We start from the raw sequence: 17045 nt of genomic DNA, 5'->3' as shown, positions 1-17045 counted from the left end.
TCCACCCTGATGTACACTCACAAACAAATTTAAACACATACGAAATACTGGATTTACATTTAAATACTTGAAATTAAATAAATATTCCTACGGATGGACCATAAACATGCTCTAACAGACATTATTAGATACATAAACAAATTAAATAAACATATATCAAAGGAATAGAACAGATGGTAGGCCAGTAGCCTAATGTCTCTGTGCTTTCAAAAACACAGTAAATATTTAACCAATTTCTTCATGAATAGTATATATTGGATATAAATAAAGACATAGACAAATAAATATATTTATATGCATGCTGCTACCGTTTTTTGTGTAACTGTGGAGTACTTATGGCCTGACGCGATCGATAGTAATGGACCACTTTGACCTCCAATAACTAATGTACTATTTAAGTTACGTGCCTGTAATTAATTCATACCAGTTTAGGTTTACACTAATAGCTTTGTAAAGACACGTAGATTGACGAAATCAGAAGAACCATTTAGATTTTGGAAATTCGTTGCTGGGTGTTACTTGTATAATTTAAAGTCACATACTAAACTTTAAACTAATAAAGATATTGAAAATCTGATTGCACCATCAGAATCATCGTGCAAATAATAATATACAAGCAAGAACACATCATGCACACACGACTACCAGCTCCTGCCTCTTGGGCTGGAAATTATTGTGTGTGTGTGTGTGTGTGTGTGTGTGTGTGTGTGTGTGTGTGTGTGTGTGCGTGCGTGTTTACTGACAAAAGCTCTGGCCAGAAGTTACATGTGAGTATCTGTTAATTGTGTCTGTCTGCAACTTGACGTGTCTTCTTTAGGGTAAGTAGCAATCTATCATTTCCTACATTGTTGATATTCCCACCTGGATTTTCCATTGTTTCATATTTAAGAAAAATCTTTTTTCACTGAGTAACTCTTTCATGGAATCATAATCATTGTTGCGGAGCCTTCAGATCTCAGGTGGAGTAGCCAGGGCACTAGCAATTCCCTGGGAGATGTGCATAGTGCAACTTGTGAGATGCTGCTGCATTATGTGGCCACACCTTGTTGCACAGCCAAGAGAAAGGTATCTAATCTCTTTATGACAATAAACAAGAAATACAATTTTTATTTCCAGTTGTTTGCGCAGATGTCACTCAATTATAATTGTCCTTTTTCAGCAGGCTAAGACTAACTTACAGGTATTTGTGCAGCGAGGTCACAAAAGTGTAATACACTACCTGGGCCACTTTGATGCCAAAATCCCAATTCGTAGGCTTAACCACTCACAGATGTTGTTGTAACCTATGTCTTCACAACCAGAAATTTGTATTCTAAAAGAAAAATATTCATTCTAATTATAACAGGATAGTTCAGGCTTTGTTGCTTTTTTATGTTTTATTTTCTTCAAAAACTGATGAACTGTGCACAGGTAATCCACAAGACGAACTGTGCACAGATAATCCACGAGCTGGATAAACTGCACTTGGATAAGTGGGAGCTTGGTGTATCGCATGTGCTGAAGCAGTTCTGGTCCAAATAAATTTCTGAACTCTGTTGTCTATTGTTTGATTTTTTAAAACTATTTTTGTGTATCCTGTTCCAGTATATTGAGATAGTTATCTGAGGTATATTTATTTTAATTTTATTTCTATATCATGTGATGTATTATTTTTATGTATACATCCATTAAAGTTATGGTGTTATTTTATTAATGTGAATACATAAAAAATAATGATGTCTGAGAAGTGTAGTGGTGGTGGTGGTGGTGGTGGTGGTGGTGGTGGTGGTCGTAGTAGTAGTAGTAGTAGTAGTAGTAGTATAAATTTCAATTTATTGATGTGTTGTGAACGTCATCACTGAATGACAGGGATTAATCATAGTCCCACAGTATTCAGAATTTATGCATTTAAAGATATTCTGAGCATATCTCCTATCTTTATTTCAGCAAATTGTAGGAAGTACTCATTGCTTACTCTTACTGTAGCAATCACATAAACAACCCTTATTCTATGTAGCTCATCATTTGTGTTCCTTTTGTGTTATGGTGATAATGACAAGACATTTTGCGATAATATAGCAGTTACATTTTATGCTATGATGTGTATTGTGCTTCTGTTTGAAGGTTTTGTGTTGGATTTGACAAGCAAAAATCAACAGTATATTGAAATTCAAGAATTTCTGAAAAAAATATGATATGAAATAACCAACAGATACACTCCTGGAAATTGAAATAAGAACACCGTGAATTCATTGTCCCAGAAAGGGGAAACTTTATTGACACATTCCTGGGGTCAGATACATCACATGATCACACTGACAGAACCACAGGCACATAGACACAGGCAACAGAGCATGCACAATGTCGGCACTAGTACAGTGTATATCCACCTTTCGCAGCAATGCAGGCTGCTATTCTCCCATGGAGACGATCGTAGAGATGCTGGATGTAGTCCTGTGGAACGGCTTGCCATGCCATTTCCACCTGGCGCCTCAGTTGGACCAGCGTTTGTGCTGGACGTGCAGACCGCGTGAGACGACGCTTCATCCAGTCCCAAACATGCTCAATGGGGGACAGATCCGGAGATCTTGCTGGCCAGGGTAGTTGACTTACACCTTCTAGAGCACGTTGGGTGGCACGGGATACATGCGGACGTGCATTGTCCTGTTGGAACAGCAAGTTCCCTTGCCGGTCTAGGAATGGTAGAACGATGGGTTCGATGACGGTTTGGATGTACCGTGCACTATTCAGTGTCCCCTCGACGATCACCAGTGGTGTACGGCCAGTGTAGGAGATCGCTCCCCACACCATGATGCCGGGTGTTGGCCCTGTGTGCCTCGGTCGTATGCAGTCCTGATTGTGGCGCTCACCTGCACGGCGCCAAACACGCATACGACCATCATTGGCACCAAGGCAGAAGCGACTCTCATCGCTGAAGACGACACGTCTCCATTCGTCCCTCCATTCACGCCTGTCGCGACACCACTGGAGGCGGGCTGCACGATGTTGGGGCGTGAGCGGAAGAAGGCCTAACAGTGTGCGTGACCGTAGCCCAGCTTCATGGAGACGGTTGCGAATGGTCCTCGCCGATACCCCAGGAGCAACAGTGTCCCTAATTTGCTGGGAAGTGGCGGTGCGGTCCCCTACGGCACTGCGTAGGATCCTACGGTCTTGGCGTGCATCCGTGCGTCGCTGCGGTCCGGTCCCAGGTCGACGGGCACGTGCACCTTCCGCCGACCACTGGCGACAACATCGATGTACTGTGGAGACCTCACGCCCCACGTGTTGAGCAATTCGGCGGTACGTCCACCCGGCCTCCCGCATGCCCACTATACGCCCTCGCTCAAAGTCCGTCAACTGCACATACGGTTCACGTCCACGCTGTCGCGGCATGCTACCAGTGTTAAAGACTGCGATGGAGCTCCGTATGCCACGGCAAACTGGCTGACACTGACGGCGGCGGTGCACAAATGCTGCGCAGCTAGCGACATTCGACGGCCAACACCGCGGTTCCAGGTGTGTCCGCTGTGCCGTGCGTGTGATCATTGCTTGTACGGCCCTCTCGCAGTGTCCGGAGCAAGTATGGTGGGTCTGACACACCGGTGTCAATGTGTTCTTTTTTCCATTTCCAGGAGTGTATATCTGTGTACTGTAGTTTCTTAATGAGGTCTAGAGAATAACTGTTTTTACTAATCCTGCTCTTAGTCTTACATATTATGTTATTTTCTTTGTTTTCAGGCAGCATTAGGTCCTGAAATTCATGCCCTGTCATCTGCTGCCAAGCCATTAACAGGGTGGATAGCACGAGATGGTCTTAAACAGTGCATTGATATTTGTGGACACTATGGTTATCTGAAAGGTAACCTTTGAAATTGTTATCTTTTGACAGTATTGTGATATAAATCATAATGCAAGGCTAGGAACAGCAGATGTGTGACTTGCTTTCTAATGATTTCCTATTTCAGTATCTACTCTTGGAGAAATTCGCAACAACACTGATGCAAGCTGCACTTATGAAGGAGAGAACAATGTGCTTGTACAGCAGACAAGTAACTGGCTACTTCAGTTATGGAGGAAGGGCAAGGGCAGCCCCAATGAATTTAAAACACCGCTCCACTCCATTTCTTTCTTGGCTGATGCTGCAGATATTCTTCGAAGTAGATTTATGGCTGTATCTGTTGAAGAGGCAACAAGTCCAAAAAGTAAGATGATATTGTAATGAAATAATGCATCATTAAAGGTTTAGGTTAAAGTTTGTTTAAAATATAGCTAAAAGGTTAATGCTGAATAATATAGTATCAGGTTAGACATTCCCTTCTAGAGAAACTATAGTGAAATAGAAGGAAGAGTAAGGCAATGGAGGAATGACTTTCTTCTTCAGCACTCTCAGTTGAATTTCAAATGCATAGTAGCATCTAAATGTTATTTTAAGTTATTGCACTTCCAAAATCACACTTGAAAATGTCAATTACAGAATGGAATGGAGGAGACAAATGAAGGTACAAATGTTTGTGGTGTGTTGTGCTGTTACAATTTGTTCATAAATGCAGTATAGATAAAAGTTTTCTGAATGTATAACCATATCTTGTAAAATAACTGTCACCAAAACTTTAGCCAATATCATAGAATCTTTTTACTGGAGTACTGTGTTATCATGAGTCCAATTATATTTTGTGTGTGTGTGTGTGTGTGTGTGCACAAAGTTATCAATAAAGTTATAATATATATGTTTTTTATAAGTTCAGTCTACTGGAAGAGTGCAGCTCACCAGGTCGGATTAAAGGAAGACATCGAAACAATTAAGATGCGTGCTGTTAGGTTTGTTACCAGAACATTTGATCAACATTCAAACATTAAGAGATGCTTCTTGAACTCAAATTGGAATGCTGCAGGGAAGATGATGTTCCTTTCATGAAACATTATTGAGAAATTTAAGGAACAGATATTTGCAGCTGATGGCAGAACGATTCTACTGCCGCCAGTGTATATTTTGCTGAACTAATGTGAAGAGTAGATAAGACAAATTAGGGCTTGTATGGAGACACATAGATAGTCATTTTTTCCTTGCTCCATTTTTGAGTGGATCATGAGAGAAAATGACTGGTAGTGGTACCTGGCCATGTGGTGGCTTGCAGAATATGTATGTAGGTACAGATATTTCATCAGAATCCCTCTACTTGGCATGACATTATGCTGCAGGTTTAAAAACTATTGATGTGATTGATCTTCCATGGTAAAAGGAGTGGGAAACATTATTAGGTTGACAGAATGAGATTTTCACTCTGCAGCGGAGTGTGCGCTGATATGAAGCACTTGCCCGCGAAAGGCAAAGGTCCCGAGTTCGAGTCTCGGTCGGGCACACAGTTTTAATCTGCCAGGAAGTTTCATTATTAGGTTGGTTTCCTATGGTAGGAAGAATGGGGACCTACTGTTGTCCATTGTCCCATTTAGCATGAGCCACGGTTGGCAGTTATCAGCAAATGGAGTGTAGATAACCTGCTTTCCTGACATAGGAACATCAGAAGTGATAGTTTCTTGCTGGTAATACTCATGTCTGAATAGTGTGGCCTGTTTGCTCTGGTGCTCTGTGCTCTGTGCTCTGTGCCATCCTCTCCATTCCGCACAACTGCAGAAAAACCAAACAGCCTTTTGACTGGCAAAGGCCCAGGCTCGGTGCATTATCAAGTAGAGCAATAAAAGCTCATGGCAAGTGTTCCTGGACACTTATCAACCATTCCACTTGTTCTACAATAGTATGGGAGTCATAACGAGGATTTCTGCTAAAGACAGTCAGTTACCTAAAAAAACAGCATTGTTGAAACATTGGTATCTCCAAACAACACCTGGAGACATTGCACAGACAATGGCAGAGCATTTTGCACTGGCTACTGTTACTGCCAGCCAGGATCCAGTGTTTCATCATTAAGATACCACCATGGAGACAGTTAAGCTGGACATCCAGTCCACCAATTTGGAGTCCTACAACTGCCCATTCTCCATTCAGTAGCTGGATTCTGCACTGTCTGTTGCTCATGATGACGCTCCCAAATCCAGTACAGTAGGCTGCAGTACTTGCAAACAGTGTCAGGGCAAATCTTTTTACTGTGTTTTAATTGTGATTCTGTCAGAGATGGCAAAGGATCTGGAAGATCAGTTGAGCAGAATGGACAGTGTCTTGAAAGGAGGATATAAGATGAACATCAACAAAAGCAAAACGAGGATAATGGAATGTAGTCGAATTAAATAAGGTAATGCTGAGGGAATTAGATTAGAAAATGACGCACTTAAAGTAGTAGATGAGTTTTGCTATTTGGGGAACAAAATAATTGATGATGGTCAAAGTAGAGAGGATATAAAGTGTAGACTGGCAATGGCAAGGAAAGCGTTTCTGAAGAAGATAAATTTGTTAACATCGAGTATAGATTTAAATGTCAGGAAGTCCTTTCTGAAAGTATTTGTATGGAGTGTAGTCATGTAAGGAAGTGAAACATGGGCGATTAATAGTTTAGACAAGAAGAGAATAGAAGCTTTTGAAATGTGGTGCTACAGAAGAATGCTGAAGATTAGATGGGTAGATCGTGTAACCAATGAGGAGCCACTGGATAAATTTGGGAAGAAGAGGAATTTGTGGCACAACTTGACTAGGAGATGGGATCGGTTGGTAGGACACATTCTGAGGCATCAAGGGATCACCAATTTAGTATTGGAGGGCAGTGTGGAGAGTAAAAATTGACAAAGAGATGACTACACTAAGCAGATTCAGAAGGATGTAGATTAAAGTAGTTACTCAGAGATGAAGAAGCTTGCACAGAATAGAGCAGCATGGAGAGCTGCATCAGTCCAGTCTCTGGACTGAAGACCATAACAACAACAACCATTTGATATGGCTGACAGACCAATTTCCAGACTCGTGGTGAGAGGCAATTTTGATATTGGACTGAATGTGTTCCAGCTTAAAGAGCTTTGTGGGAAAGACCCTAGAGCATGTGGTCAACCTTCGTCTGATATGAACATTAAGAGACTAGTCAAATCCTTAGCCGCTCTCAGTGTGGATTCAGAATATGTCGATTAGCTGTTAACAATCTGACCTGGCTAGAGTGAAAATCTATCAGGCTTTCCTACTTAAAAAACGTTGTCTAAGGTTATGTGTCACTACTTGGAGGCACAATATTCTGTGAGCTGCTCAAAGGGGCTTTCATAGCCATATCCCCACCTTCATTTGGTCCTTCCTCTCAAGACACCTTTTTAGGTACAGAATTGGTGACATGCTGTCAGATAGCATTTTGCAAGAGAATAGTGTTCCTCAGGGTAGTGTTTGAAATGTCACCATCTTTGCCATAGCCATTAAGAGTATAACGTCCAAGGTAAGGAGTTCTGTCCAATACTCCTTATCCAGTCTTCTGCTCATCCTCCAATACTGCAGCAGTGAGTTGTCAGTTGCAACTTAAAGTGAAGAGATTGAGGAGTGGGCTCAGTGACTGGTTTTACATTTCCTGCTGAGAAGTTTGTATGTATTCGCTGTAGTCATTCTACTCATATTTTTAATTTACCTGAGTTGTGTATGTGGGACATTATTTCCCCTTTTAAAGACTCTGTGATGTTTCTGGGCCTTATTTTTGTCTCCAACCTGTCGTGGTTGCCACACCTAAATGGTGAGGGTACAGAACGCGCTATGTCTTAGCCACAGATTGTGGAGGGACAGCAAGGTCTTCTCACCTGAAGATCATTGATGCTCTACGTGTGAGAGGATCAGGCTGGCTATGGGCACTTACGGGACCAGCACCAAATCCAGTCTCTGAGCTGAGACTGGTGAACTGCCACTTACCATCCTGTGGCATTTCATCTTTGTGTAGGTGTGTATGTTCCTTGTGTCTCCCACTTCCCCAACATACCATACCATTGCCCTTGCAGCTATGGAATGCCGCTTTACTGATCATCCATGGGCATTGTGTCCTTTTGGGATCCGCATGAAGTGTGTAACTGCACGGGAGCACTTTGAAAGATAGGCGAGTCACAACACTTTTCCCCCCTTTGAATTTTTTGCACTGGTCTTGATGGAGATGGCCTGTAGATTGCTAATGTCCATAGGTGTTGTTTGACTGGCCGTAAAGTCTCGAGGAGGAGGCTTCTCATACGAACGGAAGTGTCCCCGATGATAACGGGTCGAGATGACAGGAGACGTGAGGGTCAAATCTGCTGGGGCCCCGTGCACCAATCTGCTCGTTGCAGCAAGTCCGGTTGTTATAACAGGAGACATGGGCGATGTGTCGGCATCCGTAGGAGAAGGAGGCAAGTGGAGTTGTTCCGACAGATGATGGTCATCCGGTTCCTGCAAGGGCACGTCTCCTGGTGGCATCCGTTCTTGTGCTGGCACTGAGATCATGGTGAGAGGGCTGCGTTGTGAGTAATGAGAGATGCCAAGATCCCGAGCGTCAGGCAGAGCCGAAGGTGGTGTAGCGGCATTCGGAACAGGCGTTGCCGGTACACGAGGCCGAAGCTGGTCTGAATGACGCACTGCAACATCCGTGTCCATCTGGACTTCATACAGGAGGTGGCCACGGTGTCGTAAGATGTGGCCAGAGTTCAATTTTGGCCACCTGCCATATCCCCGTACCCATACAAGGTCGCCGGTGGTGAACCGGCCAAGCGAAGGCACCCGCGGCCATGAGGTGGAAGGCCGCAGAAGATGAAGTAGTGTGTGGGGCTGTCAGCCATGTAAGAGCTCAGCCAGGCTGTGGTCGCCCATGGGGGTGAAATGGTAAGAAGCCACGAAATTGGAGAAGCACATCATCAGCAACAGAAGAAGTCAGGAGTTTCCTCATCTGAGCCTTAAATGTGCAGACCAGTCATTCAGCCTCCCCGTTTGACTGTGGATGGAACAGAGGGGCCGTGACATGCATGATGCTGTGACAGACACAAAAATCCACCAATTCAGAAGAGGCAAATTGCGGACCATTATCAGTAACAAGAGGGAAGGCCTTCCAAAGAGAAAATGCAAGCTAGAGCATTTGTGGTTGCCGCGGTGGTAGGCGACGTGCAACGGACAATGAAAGGAAAGTTAGAGTAGGCGTCAATTACGAGTAGCCAATAAGTACCTAAAAAAGGTCCCGCGAAGTCAGCATGAATACGCTCCTAGGGCTTCTCAGGCGAAGGCCATGGTGACAAAGATGACTTCGAGGCAGCGGCCTGTGACGCACAACGGCCACAGGCAGTGACCATGTGTGTGATTTCAGAGTCGATGCCGGGCCAGTACACATTACAGCACGCCAGAGATTTTGTGTGAGAGACACCCCAGTGCCCTTGGTGAAGGAGGTGCAAGACCGACGCACGCAAAGACGCAGGTACCACAACACGCGGCGAAGCATTTTCGGTGGAAAGGAGGATAACACCATCCCTAGCCGTGAGGCGGTAGTGCAAAGTGTAGTAGTTCCGCAATGGATCAGAAGTCTTAGTGGACGGACGATCTGGCCAACCCTTCTGAATAGAGCATAAACCCCGGGAGAGGGTAGGGTCAGAACCCGTAGCAACCGCCAGCCAGTCCCCAGTGAAGGGGAACCCGTCCACAACCCGCTGCTCGGCAGCATCAAGGTGGAAACACAAAAGTTCGTCCCTATCGAATGCCAGATCAAGACCCATGGGAAGGCGAGGCAGTGCATCAGCATTCGCATGTTGAGCTGTCGGCTGGAAATAAATCTCATAATTGAAACGAGACAAGTAAAGAGCCCAACGCTGGAGGCGGTGTGCAGCCTTGTCGGGAAGCGACGTTGATGGATGAAACAAGGAAACAAGTGGTTTGTGGTCTGTAACAAGGTGAAATTTGGATCCATAAAGAAAAACACCAATCTTATGAAGAGCATAAATAATGGCTAAAGCTTCTTTTTCAATTTGAGAATATTTTCGTTGGGCATCCGTGAGCGTTTTGGAGGCATAAGCTATGGGCTGTTCAGAACCGTCAGAAAAATGGTGCGTAAGGACTGCACCAACCCCGTATTGAGAGGCGTCTGTGGCAAGAACAAGATGTTGGCCAGGTCGATAAGTAGCCAGGCACGGGGCCTGTTTCAGCATAGTCTTCAATTTCCGGAAAGCCGCATCGCATGACGTGGACCAGTGAAAAGGCACGTTTTTATGCAACAGGTGATGTAACGGCTGAGCCACCGAAGCAGCAGACAGTAAAAACTTGTGATAGTATGCTATTTTCCCCAAGAAGGCCTGCAGTTCCTTAACAGATGTAGGGCGAGGAAGGGCATCGATCGCAGCGACAGTTTGCTGAAGCAGACGAATAGCATCCCGAGAGAGTTGAAACCCCAAGTACATGATAGATGCGTGAAAAAATTGTGATTTCTGAAGATTACACTTAAGACCGGCAGTCTGTAAGACATGAAAAAGTGTGCAGAGATTCTGATGATGTACTTCAGTGGTGGAGCCAGTGACAACAATGTCGTCCATGTATTTGATACACTCAGGGACAGGGAGAGCTATAATTGTTCCAAGAATCGCTGAAAGAGAGCAGGGGCACTGGCAACCCTGAATGGCAATCGTTGGTATTGATAGAGGCCGAAAGTGTGTTAAGGACCAGAAACTGCCGGGAAGCAGCATTGAGAGGAAGTTGATGATAAGCTTCTGACAGGTCAGTTTTATAAAAATACTGGCCTCCAGCAAGTTACGAAACAATTCTTCAGGTCGGGGCATAGGGTAAGTGTCGATGGGGCATTGAGCATTTACAGTGGCTTTAAAATTGCCACAGAGATGAATATCACCAATGGGCTTAGCAACGACAATGACAAGAGAGGACCACTCACTGGAAGTGACAGGAAGCAAGACCCCTGAATTAGTGAGACGATCCAGCTCCCGTTTTACCCAATCACAAAGGGCCACAGGAATGGGCCGAGCCCGAAAAAACTTAGGCTGAGCAATGTGTTTGAGTGTGATATGAACTTTAAAGTCATTTGCATGGCCTAACCCAGGAGAAAAAAGGGACGAAAATGTCGTCGACAAGGAATCCAACTGAGCATAAGGAATAGCATCAGAGACGATATTGACAGAGTCATCTATGGAGAACCCAAAAACGTGAAAGGCATTGAAACCAAAAAGATTCTCTGCATTACGCTGGTCGACCACAAATATGGGAACAGTGCGAATGACGGATTTGTAAGATACCTCAGCATTAAATTGTCCCAAGAGAGAAATCTTCTGTTTATTGTACGTCCGTAATTGCTGAGTGACAGGTGATAGGATTGGAGAACCAAACTGAAGATACGTCTGAGAATTAATGATAGTGGCAGCAGAACCAGTATCCACGTGCATGCGAACATCCCGACCAAGGATTTGGACAGTGAGGAATAACTTCCCTGAAAGGGAAGAAGTACCATTGACAGACAACATAGAAGCAGAATCAGCATCAAGTTCATGAACATCAGGTATGCGGTCAGATTTGCAAATGGATGACACTTGACCCTTCTTTTTGGATTTGTAACACACGGCCCAACATTGTGGACAATCTTCTTGTGAATGTTGCATAAAACACCGCAGATGTGAAGGAAGTTGCCATGGGCTTTGCTGCAGTTTCTTAGAGGTTTGTTTACGGTTAGGCTGAGGCTGTGCTTGGGAGCGTACTGCGACCACGTCGGCCGGCGGGGAGACGCTGCACGCTTCGTCAACAGTGCACAGAGGTTGTACTCCCCCAACGTCACCCCATGCCTCTATTTGCGCCCCAGTGGCGCAAGAAATTTCAAAAGACTGAGCAATAGATAGGACTTCATCTAGAGTCGGATTTGCCAACTGAAGGGCACATTGCCGAACTTCTTTGTCAGGCGCCGACCGGATAATAGCATCCTGTACCATGGAATCGGCGTAGGATTCTTTGTGAACTTCAGTAACAAACTGACAGTTCCTACTGAGGTCGTGGAGTTGAGCAGCCCAAGCGCGATAGGATTGATGCGGTTGTTTTTGATATCGATAAAAGGCAACATGAGAGGCTACCACATGCGTATGCATTTGAAAATATACTGACAGAAGTGAGCACATGTCAGCAAAGGACAAAGATGCAGGATCTTTCAAAGGAGCCAATTGCGACAACAACCGATACGTTTGAGGTGAAATTCATGAAAGGAACAGAGACTTACATGTTTGTTCATCTGTGACGTGAAATGCCAAGAAGTGCTGTCGCGGACGTTTTTCGTAATCAGACCAGTCTTCTGCCGTCTCATCGTAAGGAGGAAAAGGAGGTATAGACAACGACGAGAGATGCCCCACATTGGATGCTGCGACGAAATCGTGAATCGCCGATGTGAGAAGCATTTGCTGTTCAATGAGACCTTGCAATAGTTGCTCTAAAGTAGGCATGGAAACCTGGGGCTCAACGATGAAAAGAAAAAATCCACTACCTTGTCGCCAATTGTTATAACGTCAAGTTGAACACATATATTTCAAAGAGGACGCAATACATGTAAGTCACAGAGCAAGTAGACAAAGTAAGACATGTGTACATGGGTAAAATCAGCACTGAGTCCAAGTCTAGCGGCCGCTGGCTGGTTGGCCGCTTAGGTGGCGCGGCTGCTGCATCGCTGGCAGACAGCGCCGCATGTAGAGGACGCGCGTAACTGCAGGGCGGCACTTTGAAAGATCGGCGAGTCACAACAGGTGTTTTAATACTTCAGTGGCCTCCTCGATCTTGTGTTTTATCATCCTTGACTGTTTGGCAAGTACACAATTCTTGCTTCATTTTATTATCTTAGTTTTTGTATTGTTCAGCCACTGCTGACTTGATGTGATACACAAGTCAAATATATACTGATTCTCCCAGACGCATCTTGCTACTAGCCTGCTGATTTCAATATTGTATACTTTTTGTCACTTACACAAGAATCCGTCATTTACATTCCCACAATGCACATAGCATCCGTGCTGTTCTTGGTGGAGCCTAGTGCGTCTTGGAATTTTCAAATGTAAACACAGCATACCAGCAGACCCAGAAGAGGACCACTGTAGCTGTGGACAAAAAAATCACCAACATCTATGTTACAGGAGTGATCTCTACACCCAGAAACACATTTACATTAACTGATTCTGCCTGTGTAGGTCTGTGCTTTAAAGTCCATAGTTCTCACTGAAATAGTTTCTTGTTTCATGTCTACAACTGTTTACATGACAGGAGATACATGAGAACAGCAGGATTTTATGCTGCAGCTGAGCTATGATAATACACAGATGATACCATTAGTTTTTTTTTACCATTAGTTTGTTTTACTCATGTAGAGTGTACAGTCTGCACAGATTTTTTCCTGTTGCTTTAACTGAATTTGTATGATATTACGCTCATTGCTCATGTGAATCTACTTATTATGAACAGTGTATCTAGTCTACACAAACTAAGCTGCAGCCAGGGTATTAAAATTTTAATAGTTATTAGTGCCAGCCTTACACCTGGTACTGGTTCTCTCATTTCAAATTGATGCCCCTGTACATGAAATCATATTTAAATGTGGTATCTGTTTTGTCACCACTAAAGATTATTCTCATAGTAGTTACAATAAAAATAATTATATAAACATATATTAAGCCTATTGAAAAATTAATGTATTGAAGATACCTTTCTTTTTGTGCAATTCTGACAAAGACAGTTATTTTTCACAGTGATTGTTAAATAGCTTACTTTGAAATGTTTCATACTAATTGAGGCCATAGAAGCATAGACTTTTCTGAATGTACTTCTGGTCAAAAAGCAATTCTGGTCATTGGATTCAGAGGTTTTTGTTAATCCTGTCTTTTGAGCTCTTGTGGTGATATTTCCATATAAACATTCACCCCCTACCAGTTTTCAGAGTTTTTATTTTAAAAATGTTTTACTACAACAACATTATGAAAAGGTTAGATTGCTATTCACCATATATGGAGATGTTGAGTCACAGATAGGTACGACAAAAAGACTGTCAAACAAGTAAGTTTTCAGTCAAAAGGCCTTCTCCCAAATTTGACAACATACGCACATGCTCATGCAAACGCATCTCACAGACATGACCACTGTCTCTGGCTGCACAGTCCAGACTACAAGTGGCTGCACGTGAGGGGGAAGCAATCTGGATGGTGGAGGTAAGGAGAAGGCTGGGGGATGGGTAGGGCGAGGGGTAACATGGTAGGGTTGGGAGACGTTAAAGTTCTGCTTGTGAGGCATACAGGGATGAGATGGAGAGAGGGTAGGGCAGCTAGGTGCAGGCAGACAGGCAGAAGGTTAGACAAAGGGTAGAGGTGGGTGGAGGTAGCGAGCAAAAATGGAGAGAAGTAAAAAAGAGTGTGCGTTGGTGTATAGAGGGGCTGTCTAGTACTGGAATGTGAGCAGGGGGGGAGGGGGGGGGGTGACGGACAGTGACTAACAAAGGTTGACGCCACATAGGTTTTTCCATTGTTTACTGTAAGAGTATCTTTTCATAAAAATTTTCGACATTTCTTTCACCCCCTTAGGGGTTGAATTTCCAAATGAACTGAAACACTTAATGTTTTATTTCTAACTGAGAAGCCAAACACAAATTTTTATAGATTTAGCTTCAAAATGCTTTCATAATGAAAAATTTTAATAAAATCTTTCATCCACTATTTCACCTCTTAGGAGTTGAATTTTCAAAATAAACTGAAACATGTACTTTTTTATTTCTAATCAATAAATCAAATACCAGTTTTCTTCTCTATTTATGACCCTGCAAACAGTCATGGTGCCCATCTAGCAAATAATTTTCTCATATCCAGTTCCGCTGTAAAAATGTGATATGCCCATTTAGAAAACATCCCTATACCTTTTGCAATTTATCAGCCTTTCAATTGGTTATCCTCCATGACCATTTTATGTAGTTTTGCAATAATTTCAGGAGTAGTGGCACATCACAGGTGGCACTATTTGGATCATCTGCACCGTCCCAATTAAATTTAAACTCATTGTCCACTTGGCAACAGTTGGATTGAAGGAGCAGAGTCCCCCATTGTGTTTTGAAAATTGGAATGAATTTCTTTTGCTTTCATACATTTCTTTACAAAGTTCATAAACACTGGTTGAATCTTGATTTTTTTTCCCATCTTGGCAAATCACTACATGGGAACAACAGAGAGATATCCACACCACAGGTCTCGACCCAGAGCATTTACACATCATGTGTTTATGCACAAAGTATGACCTATTATTACATGGGAAACTCACCTATCACTGACATTTGGTGGTAATTCTTTGAATATTTCAAACTACCATCATATATAACAGAATACTGAGGTGTTCTACTACAGTTATTGACTGCTGTACAGCACTAACTCCTCAGGCGTAAGCAGCAGGAGAGAATTGATTTTATCTTTTGGTTATGAGTTCAGGAAGGTCTTGGGTGATTCACTACATATAAAATATAATCTTAGAAGAGTTCTTGTAGAACTGGGGAAACTGTGGTTCCGTGACACCAGAAAATATTGTATTCTTTGAAATGTTTTAAATTTTTGTTTTCTTGAATCTTGATAGAAAATTGTTAACATCTTTGAAAATGTGAATATGAAAATTGCTACATATTCACCTAATTTCTGAAACATTATTAAATCATAACATACTGATACACCATTGTGATCCTTCGAGTAGGTCTATCTTGACATTAACAATGTAAGGAAAATGACATATTTCTACCCACCTTAAAGACGAGACGTTGTGTTGCAGAGAGGCACAATAAAAAGGGTGTTACACACTTATCTTTAAGTCATAGCCTTCTTCAGAAAAGGAAACACATGCACATACACACACATTCATTCTTTCACACAAGCAAGCAAAACTCACACTTCACTTACACATAACTGCCAACTCTGGCAGCTTGGACTGCAGTGCCAGTCCAAGCTGGTGGTGGTCATGTGTGCATATGAATGAATGTGCATGTATTTCCTTTTCTGGAAAATGTTAGGAGAAGACTTCCACTGTGGTCAAAATATGTAAATAGATTTTGTTTTCTGGTCACACTATAGTGCAGAGGGCAGACGCTATAAACTGGATGTTGGCTGCAAGTCTAAACTGACTAGAATTTTGACTGCCAGACAGGAGAGAGCAGTGTAGGGAAACAAGCCATCTCATGGTACAGCCAGCCTACACCCATGTTATTTGTTTCTGTGAAAGCAGAACTTGACACACTGTCAGAAGGATCACCAGTCCCTTCTGGCATATTCATGGTTATAATCTAACTCTGTGATGAATCAGAATTAGTTTTTTCACTCACGTCAAAATAAGAAAAGTACAAGCAATAAACAGTGCAAAGCTTTTCGTAATAGCTACCTCACTATTGCTTGCTGAGGCTGGCAGTGTCTTAAATGAGGTAGCTCAGGCCCAGGCTGTACCAGTATTTGACACAACCACAGTTCGAAACACCTGCCACCTAAAACTGTCACATTAAAGTGTCTGCATTATACCAACTTTTGAACTTTAGCTAGTAGACAAACCTTTTCAGGTCTTTTACTAATGAGGAAAGTCCAGTGAACATAAAAAAGAAACTGAATGACATCTGAAGAGGCCCGCCAATTAGGATATCCCAGAAATGAGATAATGTGTAAATTGTAGACCTACCGGTAAGTTCAACAGTGACTGAAATAGGTATGCCAAAGACTTGGGAAACATCATATCTGACCACAGGAGCAAAATATTGGTGTTAGAGGCTATTGATGTCTTCAAAATCAGACAGAGTATAATGAGTGAACAAAATTATAAATTGGACCAGTTAAAGTACGGTTGAAAGGTGGATAAAATTCTAGTATTACCAAGAGTTATTTGCAATTGACTTCAGTGTGTGATCTGTGACACACAAACCAAGAATTCTTCAACTTAATCACATCATCAGTAACAGTGCTCCAAAATACTTAAGCAGGTAGGTTCAGAAGCATCCACTATGTGGTATTCGGTATAGTGTTACATATTACACAGGTCCAGTGGTTGTATATGGACCAGGTGAGCATTAGCTTACTTGTTTAACAGCAGAGTTTGGGGGCCTTTATGGTTAGGTGCGATTGATCTTCTGGTGAAGTTAATCAATTAATTTGTGTGCATTGGGTACTAAAGCCTGTTA

At 42.8% G+C, this 17045-nt stretch overlaps 1 protein-coding gene across 3 annotated transcripts in view; it reads left to right on the top strand.

Annotated features, from left to right (window-relative positions):
* LOC124795026 (peroxisomal acyl-coenzyme A oxidase 3-like) overlaps positions 1-17045 on the top strand; it is a 139944-nt gene that overhangs the window by 66498 nt on the left and 56401 nt on the right. For all 3 annotated transcript variants that reach the window (XM_047258797.1, XM_047258798.1, XM_047258796.1), the window contains exons 9-10: positions 3718-3838; positions 3945-4181. In XM_047258797.1, the coding sequence (XP_047114753.1) occupies positions 3718-3838; positions 3945-4181 (358 nt within the window). The remainder of the gene's footprint in view (positions 1-3717; positions 3839-3944; positions 4182-17045) is intronic.

The sequence above is a fragment of the Schistocerca piceifrons genome, chromosome 4, assembly GCF_021461385.2.
Source record: "Schistocerca piceifrons isolate TAMUIC-IGC-003096 chromosome 4, iqSchPice1.1, whole genome shotgun sequence".
In the NCBI taxonomy this organism is placed as follows: domain Eukaryota; kingdom Metazoa; phylum Arthropoda; class Insecta; order Orthoptera; family Acrididae; genus Schistocerca; species Schistocerca piceifrons.
Note: the sequence above shows the minus strand (reverse complement) of the source record. Positions and strands in the feature narration are given on the sequence as shown.